At 43.6% G+C, this 25,000-nt stretch overlaps 2 protein-coding genes across 3 annotated transcripts in view; both read right to left on the bottom strand.

Moving 5' to 3' along the window:
* Window positions 1–15,727, bottom strand: part of deaf1 (DEAF1 transcription factor) — a 22,875-nt gene extending 7,148 nt beyond the window's left edge. For both annotated transcript variants that reach the window (XM_034085325.2, XM_034085326.2), the window contains exons 1-7: window positions 15,315–15,727; window positions 11,513–11,610; window positions 9,234–9,360; window positions 7,664–7,813; window positions 6,500–6,639; window positions 3,433–3,498; window positions 1,303–1,347 (exon numbers count right to left, since the gene is read on the bottom strand). In XM_034085325.2, coding sequence (XP_033941216.1) covers window positions 1,303–1,347; window positions 3,433–3,498; window positions 6,500–6,639; window positions 7,664–7,813; window positions 9,234–9,360; window positions 11,513–11,610; window positions 15,315–15,501 — 813 coding nt within the window. In that variant the 5' untranslated portion in view covers window positions 15,502–15,727. The remainder of the gene's footprint in view (window positions 1–1,302; window positions 1,348–3,432; window positions 3,499–6,499; window positions 6,640–7,663; window positions 7,814–9,233; window positions 9,361–11,512; window positions 11,611–15,314) is intronic.
* Window positions 15,728–16,947: 1,220 nt separating this feature from the next.
* On the bottom strand, window positions 16,948–24,425 carry bet1l (Bet1 golgi vesicular membrane trafficking protein-like). Its single transcript, XM_034085017.2, has 4 exons — window positions 24,345–24,425; window positions 23,254–23,339; window positions 22,454–22,510; window positions 16,948–18,699 (listed from the first exon to the last, which is right to left on the bottom strand). The coding sequence occupies exons 1-4, from the start codon at window positions 24,361–24,363 to the stop codon at window positions 18,532–18,534; spliced, it is 330 nt and encodes a 109-aa protein (XP_033940908.1). The 5' UTR covers window positions 24,364–24,425; the 3' UTR covers window positions 16,948–18,531.
* Between the last annotated feature and the right edge of the window lie 575 nt (window positions 24,426–25,000).

Below are 25,000 nucleotides of genomic sequence, written 5' to 3'. Positions count from 1 at the left end.
CACCCTCAGCAAGGTCACTAACATAACTCTCACCATCGACGGCACCATTGTTTCCCCCTCCAATCAGGCACGCAACCTTGGTGTAATCTTTGACCCCACCCTCTCCCTCGAACCTCACACAGTCAAAACCTCATTTTTCCACCTCCGCAATATTGCAAAAATCCTACCCTCTCTCACCCGCCCCGCAGCTGAACGACTAATCCATGCCTTAATTTCCTCCCGCCTCGACTACTGCAACTCACTTCTTTACGGCATCAGCACTACATCCCTCAACAGACTCCAACGGGTTCAAAATGCAGCTGCACGTCTCCTCACGCATACCAAACCATGGCATCACATCGCCCCAGTCCTCAAAGACCTCCACTGGCTTCCGGTCTCCCATCGCATCAACTACAAAGTTCTGGTCCTCACCTACAAAGCACTCCACCATCTGGCCCCCCCTTATCTCACAAACCTTCTCACTCCTTATCAACCCCCACGGCCCCTCAGATCCACCGCAGCCGGACTCCTATCCACTCCCACATCCACACTCTGCAGCTTTGGGGACAGAGCCTTCTCAGTGGCAGCTCCTAGGCTCTGGAATTCCCTCCCCCAAGATCTCCGTGACTCTGAGTCCCTCACAGTCTTTCAGTCCCGCCTCGAAACACATCTTTTCAACTCTGTCTACCCATAAGCCCCGCCCCCTCTCAATCAACTTCCTCTTGACTGCCTTTTTATTTTACTATACTTACTTGTTTGCCTGTCCTTGTTTGTCTACCCTCCCTCAGACTGTAAAGCGTCTTTGAGTTGTGAAAAGCGCTATATAAATAAAATGCATTATTATTATTATTAAAATCCCTGTGTTCCCTCCACCTGCCTGAAACACCACTCCTTTGTTTACTTAACAACTGTGTTAGTGGCTAGCGCTTCAACACATTACACTATCAGGAGGCGTGTGGCGCAGTGGGTTGTGCTTAGGTGTTCGGATCAGGGGGGGTCACAGGTTCAAACCCCACTGCAGTCAGCATGTCGTTGTGTCCCTGAGATGCTTCACCCCAACATCGCCCACAGTATTGAGTATGTAAGTCGCTTTGGATAAAAGCGTCTAACAAATGTAATGTAATGTAATACGTGATAAAAAGTAGGGACATCTCTAAGCGGTTGACCAATCACAACAGGGCCGGCCAGCTAACCAATCAGAGCAGACTGGGCTCTGGTTTCAGACAGAGGGTGAAAAGAGCTGCTGCAGCACAGGCAGTATGAGAAACATAGAGAGACATGTGGTGAGATTATGAGGTCATAGAATAAGAATGCTAAACTTACCATGCTGATGTTTTCTGGTACCAGAGGCTCTTCATCCTTTGCACACTGAAGAGAGAAGCAGAACACAGAGCGAGTTTTACTGTCTGACTGGTTATTTATTTAAATCAACAATTATTCATTAGATGTAGTTTATCAATCAGACATCAGAAAGGACAGCAATCCTCAAACCTGTTTTTAGGGTACGACCAAACAAACCTATTCAGTACAGAAAGTGGATTAAAACTCGAGCTTTTCTCATATTTAATTTGAGTATATTTAAATGCTTACAGGTAACCCTATTCTTCATCCATGTTCAATGTGGCTTTTTTTATCACTGTTTTATTAATATGTATCTTTGTGTATGCACCAAACACACCAAGACAAATTCCTCGTATGTGTTAACCTACTTGGCAATAAACCTTGGTTTTGATTTTGTAAGCATATTTAAAGTACTTAAAATATAAATTCCTAAAAAGCTTTAACCTGTGAAGCCGGCTGTTTTCCAGGTCTCAGGCTCGAACATGACATTCCCAGAACAAATGAGCATAACTTCACGTCCAGAAGGGGAACATTAATAATCTGTTTTCTCAAAGCAAGGCTACGCCTGTGAGTTGGATGTAGAAAAGTCAGAATCAATATAGATGTTTTTTATTTTAAAGTCAATTCAGATTGAACACAGTAAAAAAATGTAAATTATTGTGTCCGTCCGAAAATAAACCATTACTTACAGTGAACACCACCCTTGAATGATGGGATGGTAGACTAAAAGCTTTAGGAATCCAAACTATAACATATAATAAGTACCCTGTATCAAGATTGATGCAAAACAAGTGACCTTTGACCTTTTTAGAGAGGTTTAGAAAAAAGAACCCACCTCTGGGGTCATTTGGGTGGATTTGACCTATCTCTGGCACCCCTCGGTCGATTTTGATGATTGACACCTCTTTTTTTTTTTTTTTTCACTTAAATTTGTATTGACATTTTTATAAACATACAAAACCACATATAGTTCAGTATACATTTGAATTAGAGAACCATTGAAGAAGAAAAAAGAAAATACAAATAATAATAAAAATAAGCAAACAGTGACATGGAAGCTTTCTATCCTATTTTAATGCAACATCATGTTCTGGTTCCAACTCTCAATTTGTGGTGTCGTTCATTTTTCTTTTATATTCAACCCATTTTTCCCATTTGGACTCAAATGTCCCTTCCTGGACCCTCGATATGTGTGTGAATCTCTCCATATCAAATATGTCCTGTACTACTCCCAGCCATTGCTCCTTTGTAGGCGGATCTGCTCTGTCCCATGCTCTGGTAATTGTTTTCTTGCTGGCAGCCAGCAGCACCTTAATCAGGTATCCGTCCCCACCCTGTGAGTCTCAGATTCCCCAAGTATAACATCAGGCCGGTCTTAGGAACCTCATAACCTAAGATCCCCTTCGATTGACATCTCTTTGTATCCGTCAGAGCCAATGGGATCGAGGGGGAGTTCCACACACACACACACACACACGTTACCAAGGAGTGACGCCTAGCCAAACCCGGACGCTGCGATACAATGCGTTTAATATCTAGCTGTCTTCTGGTGGGAGACGCCAGGAGAGGATAAAAAACATGTCAATATTTTAAATATGGAAAGACTGCTTTTAATGAGAGTTTGTTTTCATGTAACACTTATCTCTCACCTTGAGATCATAACCGTTTAATTTAGGCCTTTTTCAAACTTCCAAGACTTTGTACAAATCGTTACAGAAGCATGATTTTATTTGAATGATGTGATATTGTGGACGGGTGTTCTGCTTTGTCCCAGCGGCAGAGGGCAGAAACAGAAATGGATGTGGTTTTGTCCTGTGTTTCTGGGAAGGAAGACAAATCTAATTACCTTTCTCCTCAGAGCGCTCCTGTAATATTCTGAGTGCAGGAAGCGAAACAAAGCATCTTATCTCAAAGTGTATCTGCAGTTACACATGACAAATGATGACCCACAGGTGGAGGAAGGGCCCCGACCGTTCAGAAGTGCAATTTGTTTTGACATCATATACAAATGTAAAGATCAATATTCTGACGGCTGCTTACGGAAACACTGGCATCACAATATCCTCTCAAAGAACCAAGCGTAAAAGAACAATCCGGAGAAACGTTACTCACCCCCGTCAGGTCGTCACAGCAGGCTGCACACGTGCAGGAGGCAGCGTGAGGGTTCAGGATACGCTCCTACACACGCACACGCACACACACACACACACACACACAGTGAATAATTACTTCAGTATGAGTGCAGCAGTACATAGTATTCATAGTGTATTAATACTAAATTACGAGTGTAGTATTACAGTATATAAATAATAATAGATTTAATTTGTTGGCGCTTTTACAGGTGCTCAAAGACGCTTTACAGATATAGTGAAGAGAAAAGAAAAGGAAGGAACAACAAATAAATATATAGTTAAAGTTAAATAATACAAAAGCAATCACTCATTAAAAGCCAGATTGAAGAGGTGAGTGCTTTGAAGGAGGCGAGGTCAGTGCCGTCTCTGATGGGTTGGGGGAGTGGGTTCCAGAGGGAGGGGGCAGCGACGGAGAAGCTCTGTCCCCCCAGGTCCGGTGAGTGATGCGGGGGGGGGGGGGGGATAGGAGGTTGGCTTCTGATGAGCGGAGAGCGGGAAGGGGTCTGTGAGGTAGGGGGGGGGCGTGGTGGTGCAGCAGGTCTGTGAGGGGGGGGGGGGGTGGTGGTGGTGCAGCAGGTCTGTGAGGGGGGGGGGGGGGGGGGTGGTGCAGCAGGTCTGTGAGGTAGGGGGGGGGGGGGTGTGGTGGTGCAGCAGGTCTGTGAGGTAGGGGGGGGGCCTGATTGTTGAGGGCTTTGTGCGTAATGAGGAGGACTTTGAAGTGGATTCTTTGACGGACGGGGAGCCGGGGGAGGTTCTGGAGGACGGGAGTGATGTGGTCTCGGGGCGGGTGTGGGTGAGGAGGCGGGCAGCAGAGTTCTGGATATGTTGGAGTTTATCGATTAGGTTGGATGATATGCCGTAGAGCAGGGGTGGGGAACCTTTTTCCTCTCAAGGGCCATTTCAATGTTTTCAACATCCTCCGAGGGCCGTACACATTATTGACCTCTGCTTAAAAATACTAAAATCACAGCCCATTCATTTCACCTTTCTTTCATGCTGTGCAAAGAAAAAGCAACCTCTTAATCCAGATATCTTACCATGACTCGCGTATGCATGCACGTGCACGGTGTGTCGTGACCACCAGAACAGAAAGATATGGACACAAGATGTGTGCAATTTAGTTTCCTATCCATGTGAATATGATTTAAGTGTGTGGGGGGGGGGACCTATCCTCCTCTAGGGGGGTCCGGGGGGCAATGCTTCCCCGGGAAGATTTTTGTTTTAAATGTTGAAGTTAAAAGCATCAATCTGGTGCACTTTAAGAGTTAAGAGATCTATGGATACATCTCTCAACACCCAGATGAAACAGAACAGTAAGCAGATTTTCTTTATGGATATTTTACAAATCACTCCCCTTTCAAACTGTATTGTTGTTTATTAATAACAACTTTTTTTTACTGTCATATAGTATTTTATACCTGTTTACTTTATTCTCTTATTTTTTTATGACTATAATGATCATATAAAGATGTGCCTTTACCTCACTGGTTGGAGAAAAAGCTTCTTATATTCGTTAGCATAGCTAGCTAACCAGATGCTAATAACAACAAAGTTATTGACTGTATGATCAGTGTGACAGATGAACAGATCGCCACTGGGCTTTCAGCTAAAGACACAGACACGCAGAAACTGCGGCATGTGTACGGCTCCTTATGGGTACTGACCATAGTACTGACATTGTGAAGTCCCGGCCCGGAGCGACGTCCTGGTGCTCTCCGTCAGCTCTAAACCCCCGTCGGACGAGACATATACCACGTGATGACACGTGAGGCTCGTGGTGTGTTCAAGGACCCTGACCTTGGCCAGGAAAAACAGGCACTCGCTTGTTTAATTCTTTTGCGGTCTAGATTTCTAAAAAAAAAATCTTTTTTGCGTGAGTTACCTCGAGGGCCGTATCAATTGTCTTGCGGGCCGTATCCGGCCCGGGGCCCGGAGGTTCCCCACCCCTGCCGTAGAGGATGCTATTACTATTATTACTATTATTAAATACTGCAGTATGGTGTAGGGCTGCTCGATTATGGCAAAAATGATCATTTCGATTATTTGGTTCAATAATTGATATCACGAATATTAAAAACGATTAGCGTACTTTTCGGGCTAGAAGCCGCGACTTTTCCCCCCATTTTTTGTACAGCTAACGGCCACTAGGGAACCTCCTAAATCTATGGCTTTTACAGGTGAAATTAACCACCTTTAACTCTATGGGCTCTATGACCGGTCCGCGCCCGCCACCTCTAAGCGGCGGGCTCCAGCAGGAAAAGCTGGAGGCCGGAAAAGAGTGAGACAGGTAGCGCGCCAAAGTAAAAGTGGAACCGAGAGACAGAACGAGAGCAAGACAGACGGACAATTTAGCTGCTGCGGCTCATATGCAGGTGCGCTTTATAGTCCGAAAAGTACGGTAGTTCATTTACTTTGAAAACATCAATTTATTGAAAAAAAAAAAATGTAACAGTATGTTTTGAACAGTTGATTACCCTGGACTTTAAAGGTGGGGTAGGTCATTTTGGAGAAACCAGCTCGAGTGCGCTAAAATTTGAAAATACACAACCGGAAAAAATCTGCCACTTCCTCACAGAGCCCCTCCTCCAACGCACACGTACGCGCACATGACCAATGAGGGCACGAGATAAGTGTGTGCACAGATGGAAGGCTGACAGGCAGGTAGGCCATCCAGTTACTTTGGCCGGGCCGGCTCAGATGATTGGTCGTGCTTTTTACAGTACTACGGCTTCCACAGATGATATTTTTTTATGGATTTGTTGTCAAAGCACTTCAGATATTCATTGCTATCGGGACGTTAAGAGCATTCCATGGAATATAACAAAAAGCGCATCTCGAGCCGGTTTCTCAAACTTACCTACCCCACCTTTAAGTATAATTCAACTGAAAAACCAATACAAAGTACTACAGTGTATTATCACTGTAGTGGTTCACTCCCAGTGAGTTTCAGAAGTACAGTGTATTATCACTGCAGTGGGACAGAGTATTAATGATGTAGTGTGGTAGTAGTACAGTATGTTATGAATGCAGTATTGTGACCGTAGTACCTGTATGAGGCAGAGCAGCGGCCTGCCGGCGTATCGGATGCTTCTCTTCCAGTCTTTGCTGCTCGCTCGCCCCGCCAGACCTTCAAACTCTGTGGGAGTGTACCACTGCTGGTTGTGTCTGATGCAGCGGCCCTTCCCCCCTGAACACCACAACAAATCAACAACACAACAACAAATCAACACCGTCAGTGTGGGTTAAAGCAGTGATTATTAAATGGGGGTACGCGGACCCCTGGGGGTACGTTGGGGTACTGCAGGGGGTACGTGAGATTTATAAAAAAAAAAAAAAAAAAGGTTAATTAAAAGAATAATCTTAGTAAAATAAGTTAAATAGAAAACACAATTGTATATAACCACCAAGGGGGTCCTCATATAAACATGTCAAATGTGTGTATTGTATTTTATAGTTTTTCACAATAACATATTACTAAAATTGAAAAACTCCTTGGAAAAATCTGTTTTATAAAAGTGTTATGTTGTTTTTTTTCATGCATAAAATGAAAATATCCTTAGTTTGTTGTAATGCATGCCACGATGGAGTTAATACATCACACACTGAGGGAACATCACTATATTGTAATTATTTATATAAGCTTTTTCGATCAAAAATGTCCGGGGTCGGTCAGGGGGTACTTGGCTGAGAAAATGTTTCAAAGGGGGAACATCACTGAAATAAGTTTGAGAAGCACTTGGTTAAAGCACACACAGCAACAGAGTCGTGAAGTGAGGGATTCAGTACGGCTGCAAATAACATAATATCAGATTATCAATTATTTTCATGGCATGTTTATTTTCTAGATGAGTCGATTATTTGTCATGTCTAAGAAAAGTAGAACATGTCATTAATGGTTTCTAATGAAAGGGCCCCTTTATCTGCAAAGAGAGAAAACTAATAATTACATTTCTCCTACGCCTAGACATTCTTATTGTCATTTCAACATCTAATTATCCGTGTTGCAAGATTGCAATCCTACATGGTACACGTGTTTGTCCCCTACTTTAAAGTCAAAGCTGCTCCACCAATTGCTCAAAGATTGAAGAGAACTTTGGGATGTTAGCCTTTGCAGACCATTTACATGCACACAAACCAAAATGGCAAACATACAGGAGAGGGGAAACCACGACAAAGCATAATGGGGCCTCTTTATCTTCAGCCGGACTCACCGGATCCCAGCCGGTTCTTGTACAGGACCCCGCTGGAGTTCCTGCAGCGCACCGGCAGCTCGCTGTTGTAAACCGAAGGGTCCCAGTTGTACTTGGAGCAGGAGTCTTTGTCCTGGGGGGGCATCAGAGGAGTGGGGTGAGTCTGAGAGCCTGAGGGAAACACAGGGGGCGAAACACACACACAGGTCAGTCTGAGAGGGACACCACTTTGTTACAAAGAGTGGGGGGGGGGGGCTTCTTCAAGATAAAAACCCCCACAAATAAAACATACAGTATGCTTACCATACAAAATGTTGACAATTCTCTCTTCGATTATTACTAATATTAAACTTGTCGCAGGTCAAAATTGCACCACTTGGATCACCAGACATACACCCAAAAAAGTGTGGACAGATTGTACATTGAACATTTTAAACTAATTATCCTAAACATCCCCAGTATAAAGGACACTTGGACACTATGGACACTTCTACCACTCAGGTGTTTTATAAACTGCTTTAACATGGACACCTCAGAACCAGTGGAATATTGTCAGTGCTAGTCACTTCGTAGATTTACTCAAGTACTGTTCCATTTTTAGGTACTTTACTTGAGAATTTCAACTTTTTGCTACTTTGTACTTCTACTCCTCTTCAATTCAGAGGTACATGGTGTACTTCTACTCCACTACATGTATTTAATACCTTTAGTTACTTCACAGATCTGGATGAATGGTGTGAAATATAATCAAGTGTTAAATCAGACTTTAGTTCCACCTGGAGTAAATCCACCAGCTACCCTGCAGTCTACAAAGTACTTCAGACTAGCTGCACCTTCACCAGCTTTGAGAACACTTTCATGATCAATCATTATAAAACATATCATATATATTATTCTGAGATGGACCAATCTGCACAACGACTACTTTCACTATATTTTGATGAGAATACTTTTCTACTTTTACTTGAGGAACATTTTGAATGCAAGACTTTTACTGTGATAGAGTATTCCTACACTCTGGTACTTCTACTTTTATTAAGTACAAGATCTGAGTACTTCTACTAAAGTACAAGACCTGAGTACTTCTACTTTTACTCAAGTACAATATCTGAGTACTTCTATTTTTACTCAAGTACAAGATCTGAGTACTTCTACTTTTACTCAAGTACAAGATCTGAGTACTTCTACTAAAGTACAAGATCTGAGTACTTCTACTTTTATTAAGTACAAGATCTGAGTACTTCTACTAAAGTACAAGATCTGAGTACTTCTACTTTTACTCAAGTACAATATCTGAGTACTTCTATTTTTACTCAAGTACAATATCTGAGTACTTCTACTTTTACTCAAATACAAGATCTGAGTACTTCTACTTTTACTCAAGTCCAAGATCTGAGTACTTCTACTTTTACTCAAGTACAAGATCTGAGTACTTCTACTTTTACTCAAGTACAAGATCTGAGTACTTCTACTTTTACTCAAGTACAAGATCTGAGTACTTCTACTTTTACTCAAGTACAATATCTGAGTACATCTATTTTTACTCACGATGTGAGTACTTTTTCCTCCTCTGATCAGTACTGGAACTCACCTGTTGCCATAGCAGCAGCAGATTTGAGGCCTGTTGCCTGGACGATGCTGCCATTGGTGTGAACCACGATCAGCGTGGCCTTCTGGGTACTGAGACCATCACCCAGCTGCAGGGTGGTTCCTCTGCTCTGTGACACACACACACACACACACACACACACACACACACACACACACACACACACACACACACACACACACACACACACACACACACACACACACACACACACACACACACACACACACACACACACACACACACACACACACACACACACACACACACACACACACACACACACACACACACACACACACACACACACACACACACACACACACACACACACACACACACACACACACACACATATTAGATAGAGAACAGCTAAGAGGAAGCTCAGAAATGATTGCTGATGATGTTTTTTTAAGGGTCCTTCAGAGGATGAACACCTTTGGGAGATTTAGGAGCGACATTAAGAGTATGCACCAGGGTGGCCATGGCCGTCGTAGCCCCTCGGTCTGGCCGTTATGCCCCACAAATAATTGCACGTCCTACGGCCACCGTGGCCTTTGGGCCCCTCTCACTGTTAAAAGCTGCTTTAAAAGCGTCAGAACAGGTTTCTGAACTGCATTATGCTGCGTTCACAACGGACGCGATGCGAATACTCGCATTGCTCTAACCGCTGGAGTTTCACCGCGGCTGTCAGCTGTGTTTACTCCTGTCATTCAAACGGGACGCGCTGGAGAAGGGGCGGGGCTTATATCCATGTAAATACTGTGGTGGAAACCAACTACGACCAAATTAACCTATGTTACCGTGATTTAATTGTAATACACGTTTCAAAATGATGCCGAAGTAACTAAATACTGATAACGGTTAGTAAAAACCATGCTTTAATGCTTTGACAAGTGCGCAGACAAGACGGCAGGCGAAACCTTTTAAAATGCGCGTTTTGTGAATGGAGATTGGATCGACCAGGCTAAACTAACGTTGTAGATGCTCCGTCCACACTCACAACAACGTCCTAAAGACAGAATTAAAGCAGCGACTGTATTCGTCATGACAGAGACAGTCTGTGGTTTGTAACTTTTGTCTAGTTTCTGAACAGATGTGAGGAGTTGATTAAAGAGACACACACACACACACACACACACACTTTTGCATTTCAAAGTATTGCTTGTTCATACAGTTGGATGTTGGAGCTTCACTGTGCACTGCTGAATGATGTGCAGAGTTTGACCCTTGAAGGCTGTTTCTTCTGCTCGGAAATGGAATATATTTGTTACATATTAATAGAATTTTTGATTTTTAGATTTCATTTCGGATTTGTGAATGGGAGAAGTAGTAGATGGAAAACATACCAAACACTAATTATTCAAAGTAAAGTATTTCATTGTATATACGGTAATACTAAGGAGGCATAGGCCTATATATGATACGATTATTGATATTAAAAAAGTGATTTGTTTTTTGTCATTAGAAAGTGAAGTTATTTATTTGTAAGCTCCAAATCCTATTTTTTCCTCAATGGCCTTTGTGCCCTGGCATGTGGCCTTTGCGCGCTGAAAAATGTGTGACACCAAAGGCCAAATGGCCTTGCCCCTAAAATTACGAAACTCCAAGCCTGGTAAGCACGTTTATGAAGAGCTGGAATTGAACTCCAGTTAAAAAGGTTGACACTTCTAGTGATTTTCAACCAGTGTGCCGTGACAGATGGCAGGTGTGCCGTGGCAGATGGCAGGTGTGCCGTGGCAGATGGCAGGTGTGCCGTGGCAGATGGGCAGGTGTGCCGTGGCAGATGGCAGGTGTGCCGTGGCAGATGGCAGGTGTGCCGTGGCAGGTGGGCAGGTGTGCCGTGGCAGATGGCAGGTGTGCCGTGGCAGGTGGGCAGGTGTGCCGTGGCAGATGGCAGGTGTGCCGTGGCAGATGGCAGGTGTGCCGTGGCAGGTGGGCAGGTGTGCCGTGGCAGATGGCAGGTGTGCCGTGGCAGATGGCAGGTGTGCCGTGGCAGATGGCAGGTGTGCCGTGGGAAACTTTACAATTTCGGTAAAACATGACGGCATTTCAGTGTCCCTGTTTGTAACGCACACAGATACAGTTACAATAAAGTTGACTTTGACTTGTGACAGAAATAAACCGGGTAGAAAGCTCAGCGTAACAGATGTCTGATTGCTCACATGGACATCATATAATCACGTGATTATAAATAATGATCTGCAAGCACATCGTCACACTGAGCAGCAGCGCGTGTGTGTGTGTGTGTGTGTGTTTACCAGCACATGTTCAGGCAGACTTCCTGACGTGGCGACCGTGGTTGTGTAAACGTTGTCGTCCGCACAGTGAACGTCTCCCACCGTCACAGCCGTCACCTCTGATCAACAACAAGACATTCAAATGTGTTATCATCAAACACATCTTAAATCTCATCCTGATCACTGACCTGCCAGTGTGCAACGTCTCGTAGCGTTTGTGCACTGTGTGCAACTCCAGTTTGACAGGAAAGCAACTGGAGACTTCTAGAATTGTGTGAGTAACATTCTGTTTTCAGACTTCTCTGTGTCAGTGTGTGTGCTCTGTATCAATGCTCTGGAGTTGATCTGACTGAAACAGTGTCTGTCAGGCAGAGACTTGGAACAGGTCATTTGACTGAAGACCTTAAAACTGAACTAACTGACTGCTAGGGTTAACTTTGATTTAAACATTTGTAGAATACCAAGAGCTTTATTGAGTAGGTGTAACTGTATTAAGGGTTAAACTTATAACTTTATAACTTAGGGTTTAATGTAATTGACTTAAAAGACAATAACAAGTCAGGAGGAAGCCAGTCTCGATTGAGGCCCATCAGCTGTGATCTGAGGCCACTTCCCCCACAGAAAGTTTAACTGTATTTAAATCTCATCCTAATCACTGACCTGCCAGTGTGCAACTCGATGTTGACAGTCTCAAGGAGGTAAACCAAGAGTAAACCCTCTCCTAAAGAAACCCACTCTCAACCCGACAGATGTTATGAACTACAGGCCTGCCTCTCTCCTCCCGTTCCTGTCTAAAACACTTGAACGCGCCGTCTTTAGACAACTCTCCTGCTATCTCCATCAGAACAACCTTCTGGATCCGCACCAGTCTGGTTTCAAGGCAGGTCACTCCACAGAAACTGCTCTCATTGCTGTCACTGAGGAACTGCACACTGCTAAAGCAGCCTCCCTCTCCTCTGTCATCATCCTGTTGGACCTGTCTGCTGCATTCGACACGGTGAACCATCAGATCCTCCTTCGCACTCTCCAAGAACTTGGAGTTTCAGGCTCTGCACTTTCCCTCCTCACCTCATACCTCAAAGACCGCACCTACAGGGTTACTTGGAGAGGGTCGGAGTCCGACCCTTGTCAATTAACTACAGGGGTCCCTCAGGGCTCTGTTCTTGGTCCCCTCCTCTTCTCCTTGTACACAAACTCGCTCGGATCTGTCATTAGCCCGCATGGTTTTTCATACCACTGCTACGCTGACGACACCCAATTAATTCTGTCCTTTCCCCGCTCAGAGACCCAGGTCGTCGCACGCATCTCTGCTTGTCTAGCTGACATCTCTCAGTGGATGTCTGATCATCACCTCAAGCTCAACCTTGATAAGACTGAACTGCTTTTCCTTCCGGGAAAAGATTGTCCCACTCTTGACCTAACAATCAACATCGGCCCCTCTGTTGTTTCCCCGACCCAGACTGCAAGGAATCTGGGTGTGATCCTAGATAACAACCTGTCCTTCACTGCAAACATCGCTGCTACAACCCGCTGCTGCAGATACACGCTTTACAACATCAGGAGGATGCGTCCCCAGCTGACCCAGAAAGCCACGCAGGTTCTGGTCCAGGCTCTCGTCATCTCACGCCTAGACTACTGCAACTCCCTCCTGGCTGGTCTACCTGCATGTGCCATCCGACCTCTGCAGCTCATCCAGAATGCAGCGGCTCGTCTGGTCTTCAACCTTCCTAAATGTTCCCACACCACTCCGCTCCTCCGCTCCCTCCACTGGCTTCCGGTAACTGCTAGAATCCACTTCAAGACACTGGTACTTGCGTACCATGCTGCGAATGGATCTGGCCCTTCCTACATCCAGGACATGGTTAAACCGTACACCCCAGCACGTGCACTCCGCTCTGCATCAGCCAAACGACTCGCTGCACCCTCGCTGCGAGGGGGACCCAAGTTCCCATCAGCAGAAACACGTGGGTTTGCTATCCTGGCTCCAAGATGGTGGAATGAGCTCCCACTGACATCAGGACCGCAGAAAGCTTACACACCTTCCGGCGCAGACTGAAAACTCATCTCTTTCGACTCCACTTCGAGCGATAGAACTATTAACAAAGCACTTATATACTAACAAAGGGCTGGCTCCTCTAAAGCCAGTTGAGTAGCACTTGAAATGTTTGGCTCTATGAAACCTGATGTACTTTATGATTCTGTTTTCTTCAAGTTTGTATGTTGTTGGTCGAACGCACTTATTGTAAGTCGCTTTGGATAAAAGCGTCAGCTAAATGTAATGTAATGTAATCTTAGGATCAACATTCAAAGACTCAAAGATATAAAAGGCTTCATGTTCATTCGCACAGCAGCTACAATACGTGACAATATGAAGTCCCAGGCTCCTCCAACAAAGACATTAAACAAGAACACTAAATAAAAAACAATACAAATAGTGCAACTACTTCTACTTTATTACAGCTACTTCAGTACTCTTGTTATGTTAGAATACATACAATTATAATATCACAGCCAAACTGAAGTATAACACAGAAATATATATGTACAATTTAAAATATCTCCAAAATGATCATATATATATAATATATATAGAGTTGTGCAATCAATTCAACAGGTAGCATGCATTTGCAGAGGTGGAGGAAGTACTCAGATCTTGTACTTGAGTAAAAGTAGAAGTACTCAGATCTTGTACTTGAGTAAAAGTAGAAGTACTCAGTTATTGTACTTGAGTAAAAGTACAAGTACCAGAGTGTAAGAATACTCTGTTAGTAAAAGTCCTTCAATCAAAATGTTCCTCAAGTGAAAGTAGAAAAGTATTCTCATGAAAATATTGTGAAAGTCGCGACAGTAAAAGTAGTCGCAGATTGGTCCATTTCAGAATAATATATATGATATGTTTTATAATGATTGATCATGAAAGTGTTCTCAAAGCTGGTGAAGGTGCAGCTAGTCTGAAGTACTTTGTAGACTGCAGGGTAGCTGGTAAAGGTGCAGCTAGTCTGAAGTACTTTGTAGACTGCAGGGTAGCTGGTGGATTTACGCCAGGTGGAACTACAGTCTGATTCAACACTTGATTATATTTCACATCATTCATCCACATCTGTGAAGGAACTAAAGGTATTAAATACATGTAGTGGAGTAGAAGTACACCATTTACCTTATGTAGTAGAAGTATGAAGTAGCGTAAAATGGAAACACTCAAGTAAAGTACAAGTATCTCAAAATTCGACTTAAATACAGTATTTGAGTAAATGTACTTAGTTACGTTACACCTGTGCATTAGTAGAAACCTCGAGTGAAGCTATATATATATATATATATAGATATAGATATATATCTATATCTATATATAGGAGAATTGTGCAATTAACATTCATCTGCAACTTATATCAATATTCCAATTACTGACTATTCTGCACAATTTCTATTATATTCTATTTCATTTTATTTACTTGCACTACTATCTGTTTTATTGTGTTGCTCTGTTGGAGGAGCCTGTGACTTCAGATGTTCATTGTCATAACTACACTGTAGCTATGTGCAAGTGACAATAAAAGCCTTGAAACTTAAAATGAATGTACGGATCTGATTCCCTTCTATGAATAAGAGTTGTAGCAGAGGCATTAGTAGAAACCCCGAGTGAAGCTAAATATATATATTGGAGAATTGTGTAATTAATGTAACTTATATTGATTCGCTTTTATAAATAATAAGGAATGATGCATTCCCTAGTGTAACAGAGACATTAGCAGAAACCCTGAGTGGAGCTAACTTCCATGTTCTGTATGTGGGCCGTCCTGCAGACTCGAGGCCTACAACTTGCCTCCAAAAGCCTCCTCCGCCTCGTCGGAGTTCGGCAGGGACTCGGCTCCCATGTCGATGTTCCCCGGTTCCTCCATCACGGAAATCGTGGTGACTTCGGCCTCCGATTCGGTATCCGAGCCCACCTCCTCGTGCTCCACCTCCTCTTGCAACCCGAGCGCCTTCGTGGCCGAGTCGGCTTCGTCCATTTGTTCCTCTCGAGACGACAAGAGCCGAATGAGACCGAGCAGTAAGGAGAGTTTGGACCGAGTGCAGCCGAACCGGAGAACCACCGCTAACACGGAGCCCGGTCACCGACAGAGGCTGGGAATAACCCGGAATGGTGAGAGAAACGTGGAGGAATCGGGAGAGCTAATCCGAAAGAGAGGGCGACCGCTCCACTGTTTGTTTGTATCAAGTCATCCAGGAAAGAGATGCACCGGAAACTGCCGAGAAAACACGAGTCAATACGAAGCGACCCAGCGGCCAAAGCGCACATTACATTAAATTGTTACCTGGACGCTTTCCCCCCAGTACTTACAGATTTTCATAATTTAAATTTATTTTTAAATACAACACTTTTACAAATGTCTAAACACCTTAATTTCTGAGTGACCACTGATGTCTTGGAAGAATTGTTCAATACAGTTGGAAAGAAAACTGATCATTCGTATTACTTCTGCATTAAACAAGCCTTTTACAAATGTCTGACAGTGGTTACAAATAGTAACAGAAACTTGGAAGAAGTGTTTTCATTATTATTATTAATTTGATTAAAAAAATGTTGTCGTTTTATCGAATGTGCTGATGTGAAACCCCAGTTTACGGTTTGTATATGAATACACCATGGTGAAACACTTCTCATTTACTTCTGAAAATAAGTAGTTAATAGCAAAAATTGTAAATGATTTGCTCAAATTAAATCTGTGTAAACAATGTGAACTGACATCCGGTTTCCAATTCATATATACCTATTATAATATGTGTTATTTTGCAACCAAGGCGGTGGAAGAAGTATGCAGGTCCTTCATTTAAGACATAGGCGTCCTTTATATTACTGAGGACGCTCGGGACATGTCCCCACCACTTTAGGAAATGGCTAATTTTGTCGCAACCACTTTGCATTAGGATAATTTGTTGATTGCAGCGTAGCATAGGTACTGCACTAGTCGTCAACAAATATATATGGTAAGCATATGTATGGGTATGAGGGGGTCCTTTAATGCAGTCGTGGTTTTTTAAATCGGAAAAAAGTGTCCCCACCAAGTGACGCCCATAATGTTTTTGACCCAATCTGTAAATAAGTAAAATCAGGAAAATGTGTGCGGAGAATGCCCCTTGTGATTTCTACACTAATATATATTTAACCTGTTTTTGTTCTTTTATCATTTCATCATTGTTATTACTTATTAATACATGTAAAAGCTATTCACACATGTATCCAAATGTCTGTATAGTATGAGAGAGGCAACCTCTAAAACATCTGAGTTTCTGGACCCATGAAATGTTTGGGATTTTACATTCCAACCCCCCAGTTTTAGATGTTCTTGTATGTATATTGTTAGGTGCAGAAGTTCATGTGTTTTACCTTTATCTGTAATGTGCAATGTTTCCCTCTGAAATGTATAGTCGTGTGAAGTAGCATGACGAGGTAATCAAAGTAAAATCTTTATAATCTCAGTCAAACTATGACTATAAAAATAGAAATAAACCCTTCTTCATTTAAGACTTTCTCACATATGCACACAACGTAAATACAGCAGGTACAAAGGTCCAAATATACCCAATAAGTATACAAACACATGTATTACAGGTGTATTAATAATGTCGTCTGTGCAGACCGCTGGAATGAAAACACATCCACTCTCCTCGAGACAAAATGTGTATAATTTGACAAAACATCCAATAAACGTTTATCAGAACATCGCCCAAAATGTAATATTATTGAAAATATGGAAACCGTTACCGCCAACACACACAAAGCTACAGAAAACATTGATGTTTAAAAGGTTTGTTAAAAAAAAATAGACCAGTATGTATGAAAATGTTAATAATTATATACATTATTGAACACAGGATAAGTTGTCCACCACAGTTTCCCCAAGAGTCCAAGTTGTTGTTTTTAGTTGTTTGGCCAGTCCCTACCTGAACAATATTCACTTTGGATTAATGTTCCTTACGAGTTAAAAAAATAGTTGCCGAATTCTTTTTTTTTTCCAGTTCTTACATGTAGTACGTGTTTGCTTATAGTCTGCAGAATCAATAACATTGAATACGATGCTAACGAGAGCTATCTACTCTTGTTTACATATTTATTTACATCACAGTTGATTGACAGTCCTTCAAGACATGACATCATCGCCTTGTGATTTAGAGATCAGCAAAAAACAAAGATGGCGGTGTCACTTCCTGTTCTCCCCAGACGCTGTGTCTCTATTCTATTAAATATCAATTATCAAGAAATGTTTTTCAGCTGTTTGATAGAAAACATCTTTAAAAATCATTGTTTTGTATCGACAAGAAATTCATGCCAACGTCCATAATAATAATAATAATTTAACCTTCACCAAGAAAAGCACAATGTTTTCCAGACATTTAATAAATGTTCCCCCATAACCTTTCTTTTTTGCCTCACCACCAAAATCACATTTTCTTTTGCAGCTTTGTTAAGTTTTTAGTCGTCAATTCTCTGTACTTTTTTATATAATTTTGTAAACATATTAGAACTCGTGCAGTTTGAACACACTACAACCCAAAACGTGCGTCCAATTATTTGTTGTATTCTGGAGGTGAGACTCTTCGCGGCAAGTTGGTCATGATTGACAGGTTCATCAGCCTATCACAGAGCTGCATTCAGGCTCCACCATTCCATTGCCCATATAAGGACTTCCTGAGTACAGCAGGAAGGCAGAAAGGTAACGTTTAAAAGCCCCAATCAGTCCAATCATGTTTCTTTTAATTGTTTCCAGTGTCTATGGCATGACCGCGCCCATATAAGGACTTCAGGTACAGTTGAAAAGCCACCTTTAGTCCAATCATGTTTCTTTTAATTGACTCCAGTATCTTTATACCAGACGGTACCACCCCCGTTTCCCCTGCTGAGCATTTTGACACCCGCCAGCAATTCAACAGAAACGCCCACTTCCTGTTTGTCTTTTTCTCACTTTGGTGCAGAATAAAAAGTATTTTCAGATATGAGTTCTCAGTCTCAGCTCCTGTCTGATGGTGGGGTTCCCCCGTCAGCGCTGGATCCTGGAGATCATGTAGTAGATGATGAAGAAGGCGAGCACCAGGCCCCCGGAGACGTAGCAGAGGATGCGCCGGTTGTCTCTGCCGGACCGGACCATGGTGGAGAAACGCTTCACGCTGCCGCTCAGCAGCCCCGTCGCACTCAGGAAGTTCGAGTCCTGAAAGGGTGGAGGACAAGAGGAAGGGAAGGGATGAAGGAAAGGACTCTTATTAAGCATGCAGCATATATTATTGTCAGATTAAAACCACCAGACTAAAAGACAGTTTCACCCCACAGAACATCCATAACATTCATCCGTTTGCAACTTATATCAATATTCCAATTACTTATATATAGACTATTCTGCACTATTTCTTTATATTATATTGTATTACTTGCACCATTATCTGTGTTATTGTGTTGCTCTGTGGGAGGAGCTGAGATGTTCATCGTCATAACTACACTGTAGCTACGTACACATGATTGATTGCTGCATTTAGTTGGTTGTTGATGGAACATTGTTGTATAGCAACTTGAAGTTAGAGTTGGAATAAATGTAATCTGAGGCTTAAATGTTACCGTTTTCCTTTATTTTTGATAGAGCCTATAGTTAGGGCAGGTTTCAGGCTTCCCCAGAACATCCTATAAACCTATAAACTCCTTCTTCTGACTTACAAATCCCTCCATGCCCTCGCCCCCCAATACCTGTCTGACCTTCTCCGCTACCACACTCCATCCCGGAAGCTAAGATCATCTGGACAGGATCTCCCCCCCCCACCCCCCCTACCCGACTTGTAAAGCGACCTTGGGTTTCCTGAAAGGCGCTATAAAAATATTATATATTATTATTATTATCCTCTTGGGCCATATTATTTTTATTTTTTTTTTTTTTTTTTTTTTTTAATCTCTTGTATTTTAGATTCCATCTTGTAATTTTATTATATTTTTCTGACATTGTCAATCATGTTTGTTGATCTGTGAAACCCTCTTAGACAAATGTGTATTGGGATATATCCATCCATCCATCCATCTTCTCCCGCTTATCCGTGGTCGGGTCGCGGGGGCAGCAGTTCCAGCAGAGAGCCCCAAACTTTCTTTTCCCTGGCGACATCAACCAGCTCTGACTGGGGGATCCCAAGGCGCTCCCAGGCCAGCGAAGAGATATAATCCCTCCACCTGGTCCTAGGTCTACCCCTTGGTCTCTTCCCAGCTGGACGTGCCTGGAACACCTCCCTAGGGAGGCGCCCAGGTGGCATCCTAACTAGGTGCCCGAACCACCTCAACTGGCTTCTTTCGACGCGAAGGAGGAGCGGCTCAACTCCGAGTCCCTCCCTGATGACCGAACTTCTCACCTTATCTCTAAGGGAGACACCAGCCACCCGGCGGAGGAAACCCATCTCGGCCGCTTGTATCCGCGATCTCGTTCTTTCGGTCATGACCCATCCTTCATGACCATAGGTGAGGGTAGGAACGAAAATGGCCCGGTAGACAGAGAGCTTTGCCTTCCGGCTCAGCTCCCTTTTCGTCACAACGGTGCGGTAAAGCGACTGCAATACCGCTCCCGCTGCTCCGATTCTCCGGCCCATCTCACGCTCCATTGATCCCTCACTCGAGAACAAGACCCCGAGATACTTGAACTCCTTCACTTGGGGTAAGGACTCATTCCCTACTTGGAGTGGACAGTCCATCGGTTTCCTGCTGAGAACCATGGCCTCAGATTTGGAGGTGCTGATCCTCATCCCAGCCGCTTCACACTCGGTTGCGAACCGATCCAGTGAGTGCTGAAGGTCGCAGACCGATGAAGCCATCAGAACCACATCATCTGCAAAAAGCAGTGGTGCAATCCTTAGTCCACCGAACTGCAGACCCCCCCCCCCCACGACTACGCCTCGAAATCCGATCCATGTATATTACAAACAGGATTGGTGACAAAGCGCAGCCCTGGCGGAGGCCAACCCTCACCGGAAATGGGTCCGACTTACTGCCGAGGACCCGGACACAGCTCTCGCTTTGGGAGTACAGAGATTGGATGGCCCTGAGTAGAGACCCCCTCACCCCATACTCCCGCAGCACCTCCCACAGTAACTCCCTGGGAACCCGGTCATACGCCTTCTCCAAGTCTACAAAACACATGTAGACCGGATAAGCGTACTCCCAGGCCCCCTCCAGGATCCTTGCGAGAGTAAAAAGCTGATCCGTCGTTCCACGACCAGGACGGAATCCGCATTGTTCCTCCTCAATCTGAGGTTCGACAATCGGCCTGACCCTCCTTTCGAGTACCTTGGAGTAAACTTTCCCGGGGAGGCTGAGTAGTGTGATGCCTCTGTAATTGGCACACACCCTCTGATCCCCCTTTTTGAAAAGGGGGACCACCACCCCGGTCTGCCACTCCTTCGGTACCGTTTCCGACTTCCACGCAACGTTGATGAGACGTGTCAACCATGACAGTCCCTCAACACCCAGAGCCTTCAGCATTTCCGGGCGGATCTCATCCACCCCCGGGGCTTTGCCACTGTGGAGTTGTTTGACGACCTCAGTGACCTCCCCCCGGGAGATTGGCGTTGATCCCCCGTCATACTCCAGCTCTGCCTCTAACATAGAGGGCGGAGTTGTCGGGTTCAGGAGTTCCTCAAAGTGTTCCTTCCAACGTCCCAACACTCCATCAGTTGAGGTCAACAACGTCCCATCCTTACTGTACACAGCTTGGATGGTTCCCTGCTTCCCCCTCCTGAGGTGTCGGACAGTTTTCCAGAACAACTTTGGTGCCGCCCGAAAGTCCTTCTCCATGTCTTCTCCGAACTTCTCCCACACCCGCTGCTTTGCCTCGGCCACGGATGAGGCTGCTGCCCTTCGGGCCTGTCGGTACCTTGCAACTGCTTCGGGAGTCCCCCGGGATAACAAATCCCTGAAGGCCTCCTTCTTCAGTCGGACGGCTTCCCTGACCACCGGTGTCCACCAGGAGGTTCGAGGGTTACCGCCCCTTGAGGCACCTAAGACCTTGAGACCACAGCTCCCCACCCGCGGCTTCGGCAATAGAGGCTTTGAACACCGACCACTCTGGTTCAATGTCCCCAACCTCCACAGGAATGCCCGAAAAGCTCCGCCGGAGGTGTGAGTTGAAGTCCTCCTGAACTTGGGCCTCCTCCAGACGTTCCCAGTTCACCCGAACTACACGTTTGGGCTTACCAGGTCTATCCAGAGGCTTCCCCCGCCACTCGACCCAACTCACCACCAGATGGTGATCAGTTGACAACTCCGCCCCTCTCTTTACCCGAGTGTCCAAAACATACGGCCTCAGGTCCGATGATACGATAACGAAATCGATCATGGACCTTCTGCCTAGGGTGCTCTGGTACCACGTACACTTATGAGCATCCTTATGTTCGAACATGGTGTTTGTTATGGCCAATCCATGACTAGCACAGAAGTCCAGTAACAAACCACCACTCCGGTTCAGATCAGGGGGGCCGTTCCTCCCAATCACGCCCCTCCAAGTGTCTCCATCATTGCCCACATGTGCGTTGAAGTCTCCCAGCAAGACTAAGGAGTCCCCTTCAGGAGCCCCATACAGGACTCTTTCCAGGGTCTCCAAGAAGGCCGAATACTCTGAACTGCTGTTGGGTGCATAAGCACACACAACAGTCATTGGGATATATAAATAAAATAAAATATATATATTTATCTATTAAGGTTACAACTTTTTTTCTTAAGTTGTTTATGTCAGCTCCCCCATACACCAAAGTAAAAACCTTGTAAGTGTAAAGGTACCTGGCGATAAACTCGATTCTGACTCTGGTTAACTTAGGCGGAGTAAATGTCGTCCTATATTTGATTCAACCAACTATTATTTTAACTCCATTTTAGCTCGATGACAAACAAACAAACAAACAAAGCCCACATGTTTATCAGCCTTCCAGACAGGATGGACTCACCATGCCGTCCAGATACTCGTTCTGATCTTCAGCCTCTCGGTCGATGTCATACGCCAGCTGGCAGATCCAGAGACGGGACAGAAGACACAGTTCAACCACTCGTATTTATATTGTCTATCGTTTTGTATTGACCTATATGGTCTTTGCAAGGTGTGAGTGTAAAACCTCAGACTGGGGATCGGACATACAATCTAAATATATGTCATAAGGAAGTTGCTCAAAAGCCACTTAAATGTTATATCGAAATTATATTATGGAAACGTTTTCATTTTCCCTCAAAGTCTGACAGTACATATTTTGTTCTCATTTCTTCTACTTGAATAAGTGCATTCAAACTATTAGACGGACGATAGCTGGTTTTATAGAATAAATAAGTGTGAATATATAATGATATATTATTTATACTCATACACCAGCTTTTATCTATTCTAAGGGGAAATGGAAATGTCCAATTGTAAATAATTAAAGCGAACCTTCGGGAGGGCCAGTCTCTTTTCTTAATGTGCATACTGTCATGGGAATGTATCTGCAGTAACACTTGAACTGTTGAATGATGACACTTATGCTATTCAATATTACACGTTTACTAAAACAATGAAAGCAGGAATATAAAGAGAGGAGGGTCTGGAACAGAAATGCAAACATCTGCCTCTGAATTAAGACGAGAACGTCGACTATGTTCACGTCGACTTCTATGTATGTTGTTTTCTATGAATACAGGGACTCAAGAGTCGCTTAAACGCATCAACAAACGACTCGATGAAACTTGACTGTAACGAGAAGAACTGTTGGGGACTCACCGATTTCAGTCTGGACACTTTGCTGGCGAGGTTATCAGTCAGGCGCTTGTTTTCAGTGTCCAGCACGTCGTCCACAGAGTCATGACCTGCAGACACAAGAGGAGCACAATTAAGAAATGTGCCTATGTACGCTCGAAGGACATAATCATAATGTGTGACAACATTTCCATCAAGTTAAACTGAAAGAAAAAGGACTTTGACTTTCCCATTGCAGCATCCTTATGATACGTTACTTCAGGGAGGTAAAACTCTCCATTTTAGTTCAGGTGCCACATTTTCACCCTAAAATCATAGCAGCATAATAATCTACAAATAACAACAACTCCAAATTGATCCTTTTGTTTTAGTGCAACAACATTATGAATAAACCAGGAGACATCCGTAAGAAAAATAAGTGTAATTTAAACTGTGTTATGCCTAAGTGTATCACTTACACCTGCATTACGACGTACAGATCCAAATGTATCTACAAAAACATGTAGTACCCGGTATCTGGAGTTATAGTATTTTACTTTATGATCAAAACAACTTCAAGATCTAACAAATATGTTACATTCATTTCCACATCTGTGTAGTAATCCTGACATACCATCATACAAAGTGCTAATACTTGTGTACTTTTACTTGAGTAACATTTTGAATGCAGAACTTTGACCTGCAACAGAGTATTCCTACACTCTGGTACTTCTACGTGTACTTAAGTACAATATCTGAGTACTTCTACTTTTACTGTAGTACAATATCTGAGTACTCCTCCGACCTCTGGTACAAAGTAGCCTAACATGGAAATACTCTGGTAAAGTACAAGTACCTCAACATTGTACTTAAATACAGTACTCGAGTAAATGTATTTAGTTACTCTCTCCACCACTGCTTAAGTCTCAAACAGCTGATAACGTTAGTTAGCCTGTTAGCTTAGCTTCAGTATTTGCCGGTAAAAGTGAAATACAAATCGAGACACTAAACACACTTCCGATCTGACTTGTCCTTTAGGTTAAACACCCCATCATTCATCTGTGACATGAACCCCGTCCTGCTGTAGAAGGTTAAAGACTGAATATTTAGAAGTGAGGACGTGTCAAAAACAATACCTCTATTCCAGTCCGCCATGTTGACGAGTGACGTCACGATCAGCTGTTCTGAGGGTTTAGATGACGCAGGTGACGTGCCATGACCACACCTCCCGGAAGTGAGGTGCCCGTTTGCTTTTGTTTCTTTACAACAACATGGCTTTCAGATTCTTCAAAGAAAAGAATAGAGAAAGGACAGCATGGTGACCCAATTAAACAACTAGCACTTTTGTTTTTCATTATCTTAAAGATAAAGAAATTATTTGTGAAATACATCAAATATAGGACTTGCTTCTATGAATTTGGATTTATGAATATCTGCCCCTCTCTTTGATGTTTACTAGCACTTCCTGTCAGAGTCTTTCTGAGAGAATAATCTCAAGACCCCCCCCCTCAAATCTGTTCTAACCGTTGGGATAAAAACATGTGTGTCTTTTATATATCAAGGTGGCCAGTGTGTGCAGCGAGTTGACTATAAGTGACCACTGGGTGGCAACACACACACATCCCCCCCCACACACACACACACACACACACACACACACACACACACACACACACACACACACACACACACACACACACACACACACACACACACACACACACACACACACACACACACAAACCCAGAATAGTAAGCTGATCCCATCGGGCCAACTTGCCCAGTGGATATT

Source organism: Pseudochaenichthys georgianus, chromosome 6 (assembly GCF_902827115.2).
Source record: "Pseudochaenichthys georgianus chromosome 6, fPseGeo1.2, whole genome shotgun sequence".
NCBI classification, from domain to species: Eukaryota; Metazoa; Chordata; class Actinopteri; order Perciformes; family Channichthyidae; genus Pseudochaenichthys; species Pseudochaenichthys georgianus.
The sequence above is the reverse complement of the archived record's forward strand: the minus strand, read 5'-3'. Positions and strand labels throughout refer to the sequence as shown.

Bases quoted from the DNA above. Each gene is read 5' to 3' on its own strand.
- bet1l (XM_034085017.2), bottom strand. The intron at 22,511-23,253 runs GTGAGTCCCCAA...TGGATCTGCCAG, and splicing joins AAGTGTCCAGACTGAAATCG to CTGGCGTATGACATCGACCG. The intron at 18,700-22,453 runs GTGAGTCCATCC...CCACCCTTTCAG, and splicing joins ACGAGTATCTGGACGGCATG to GACTCGAACTTCCTGAGTGC.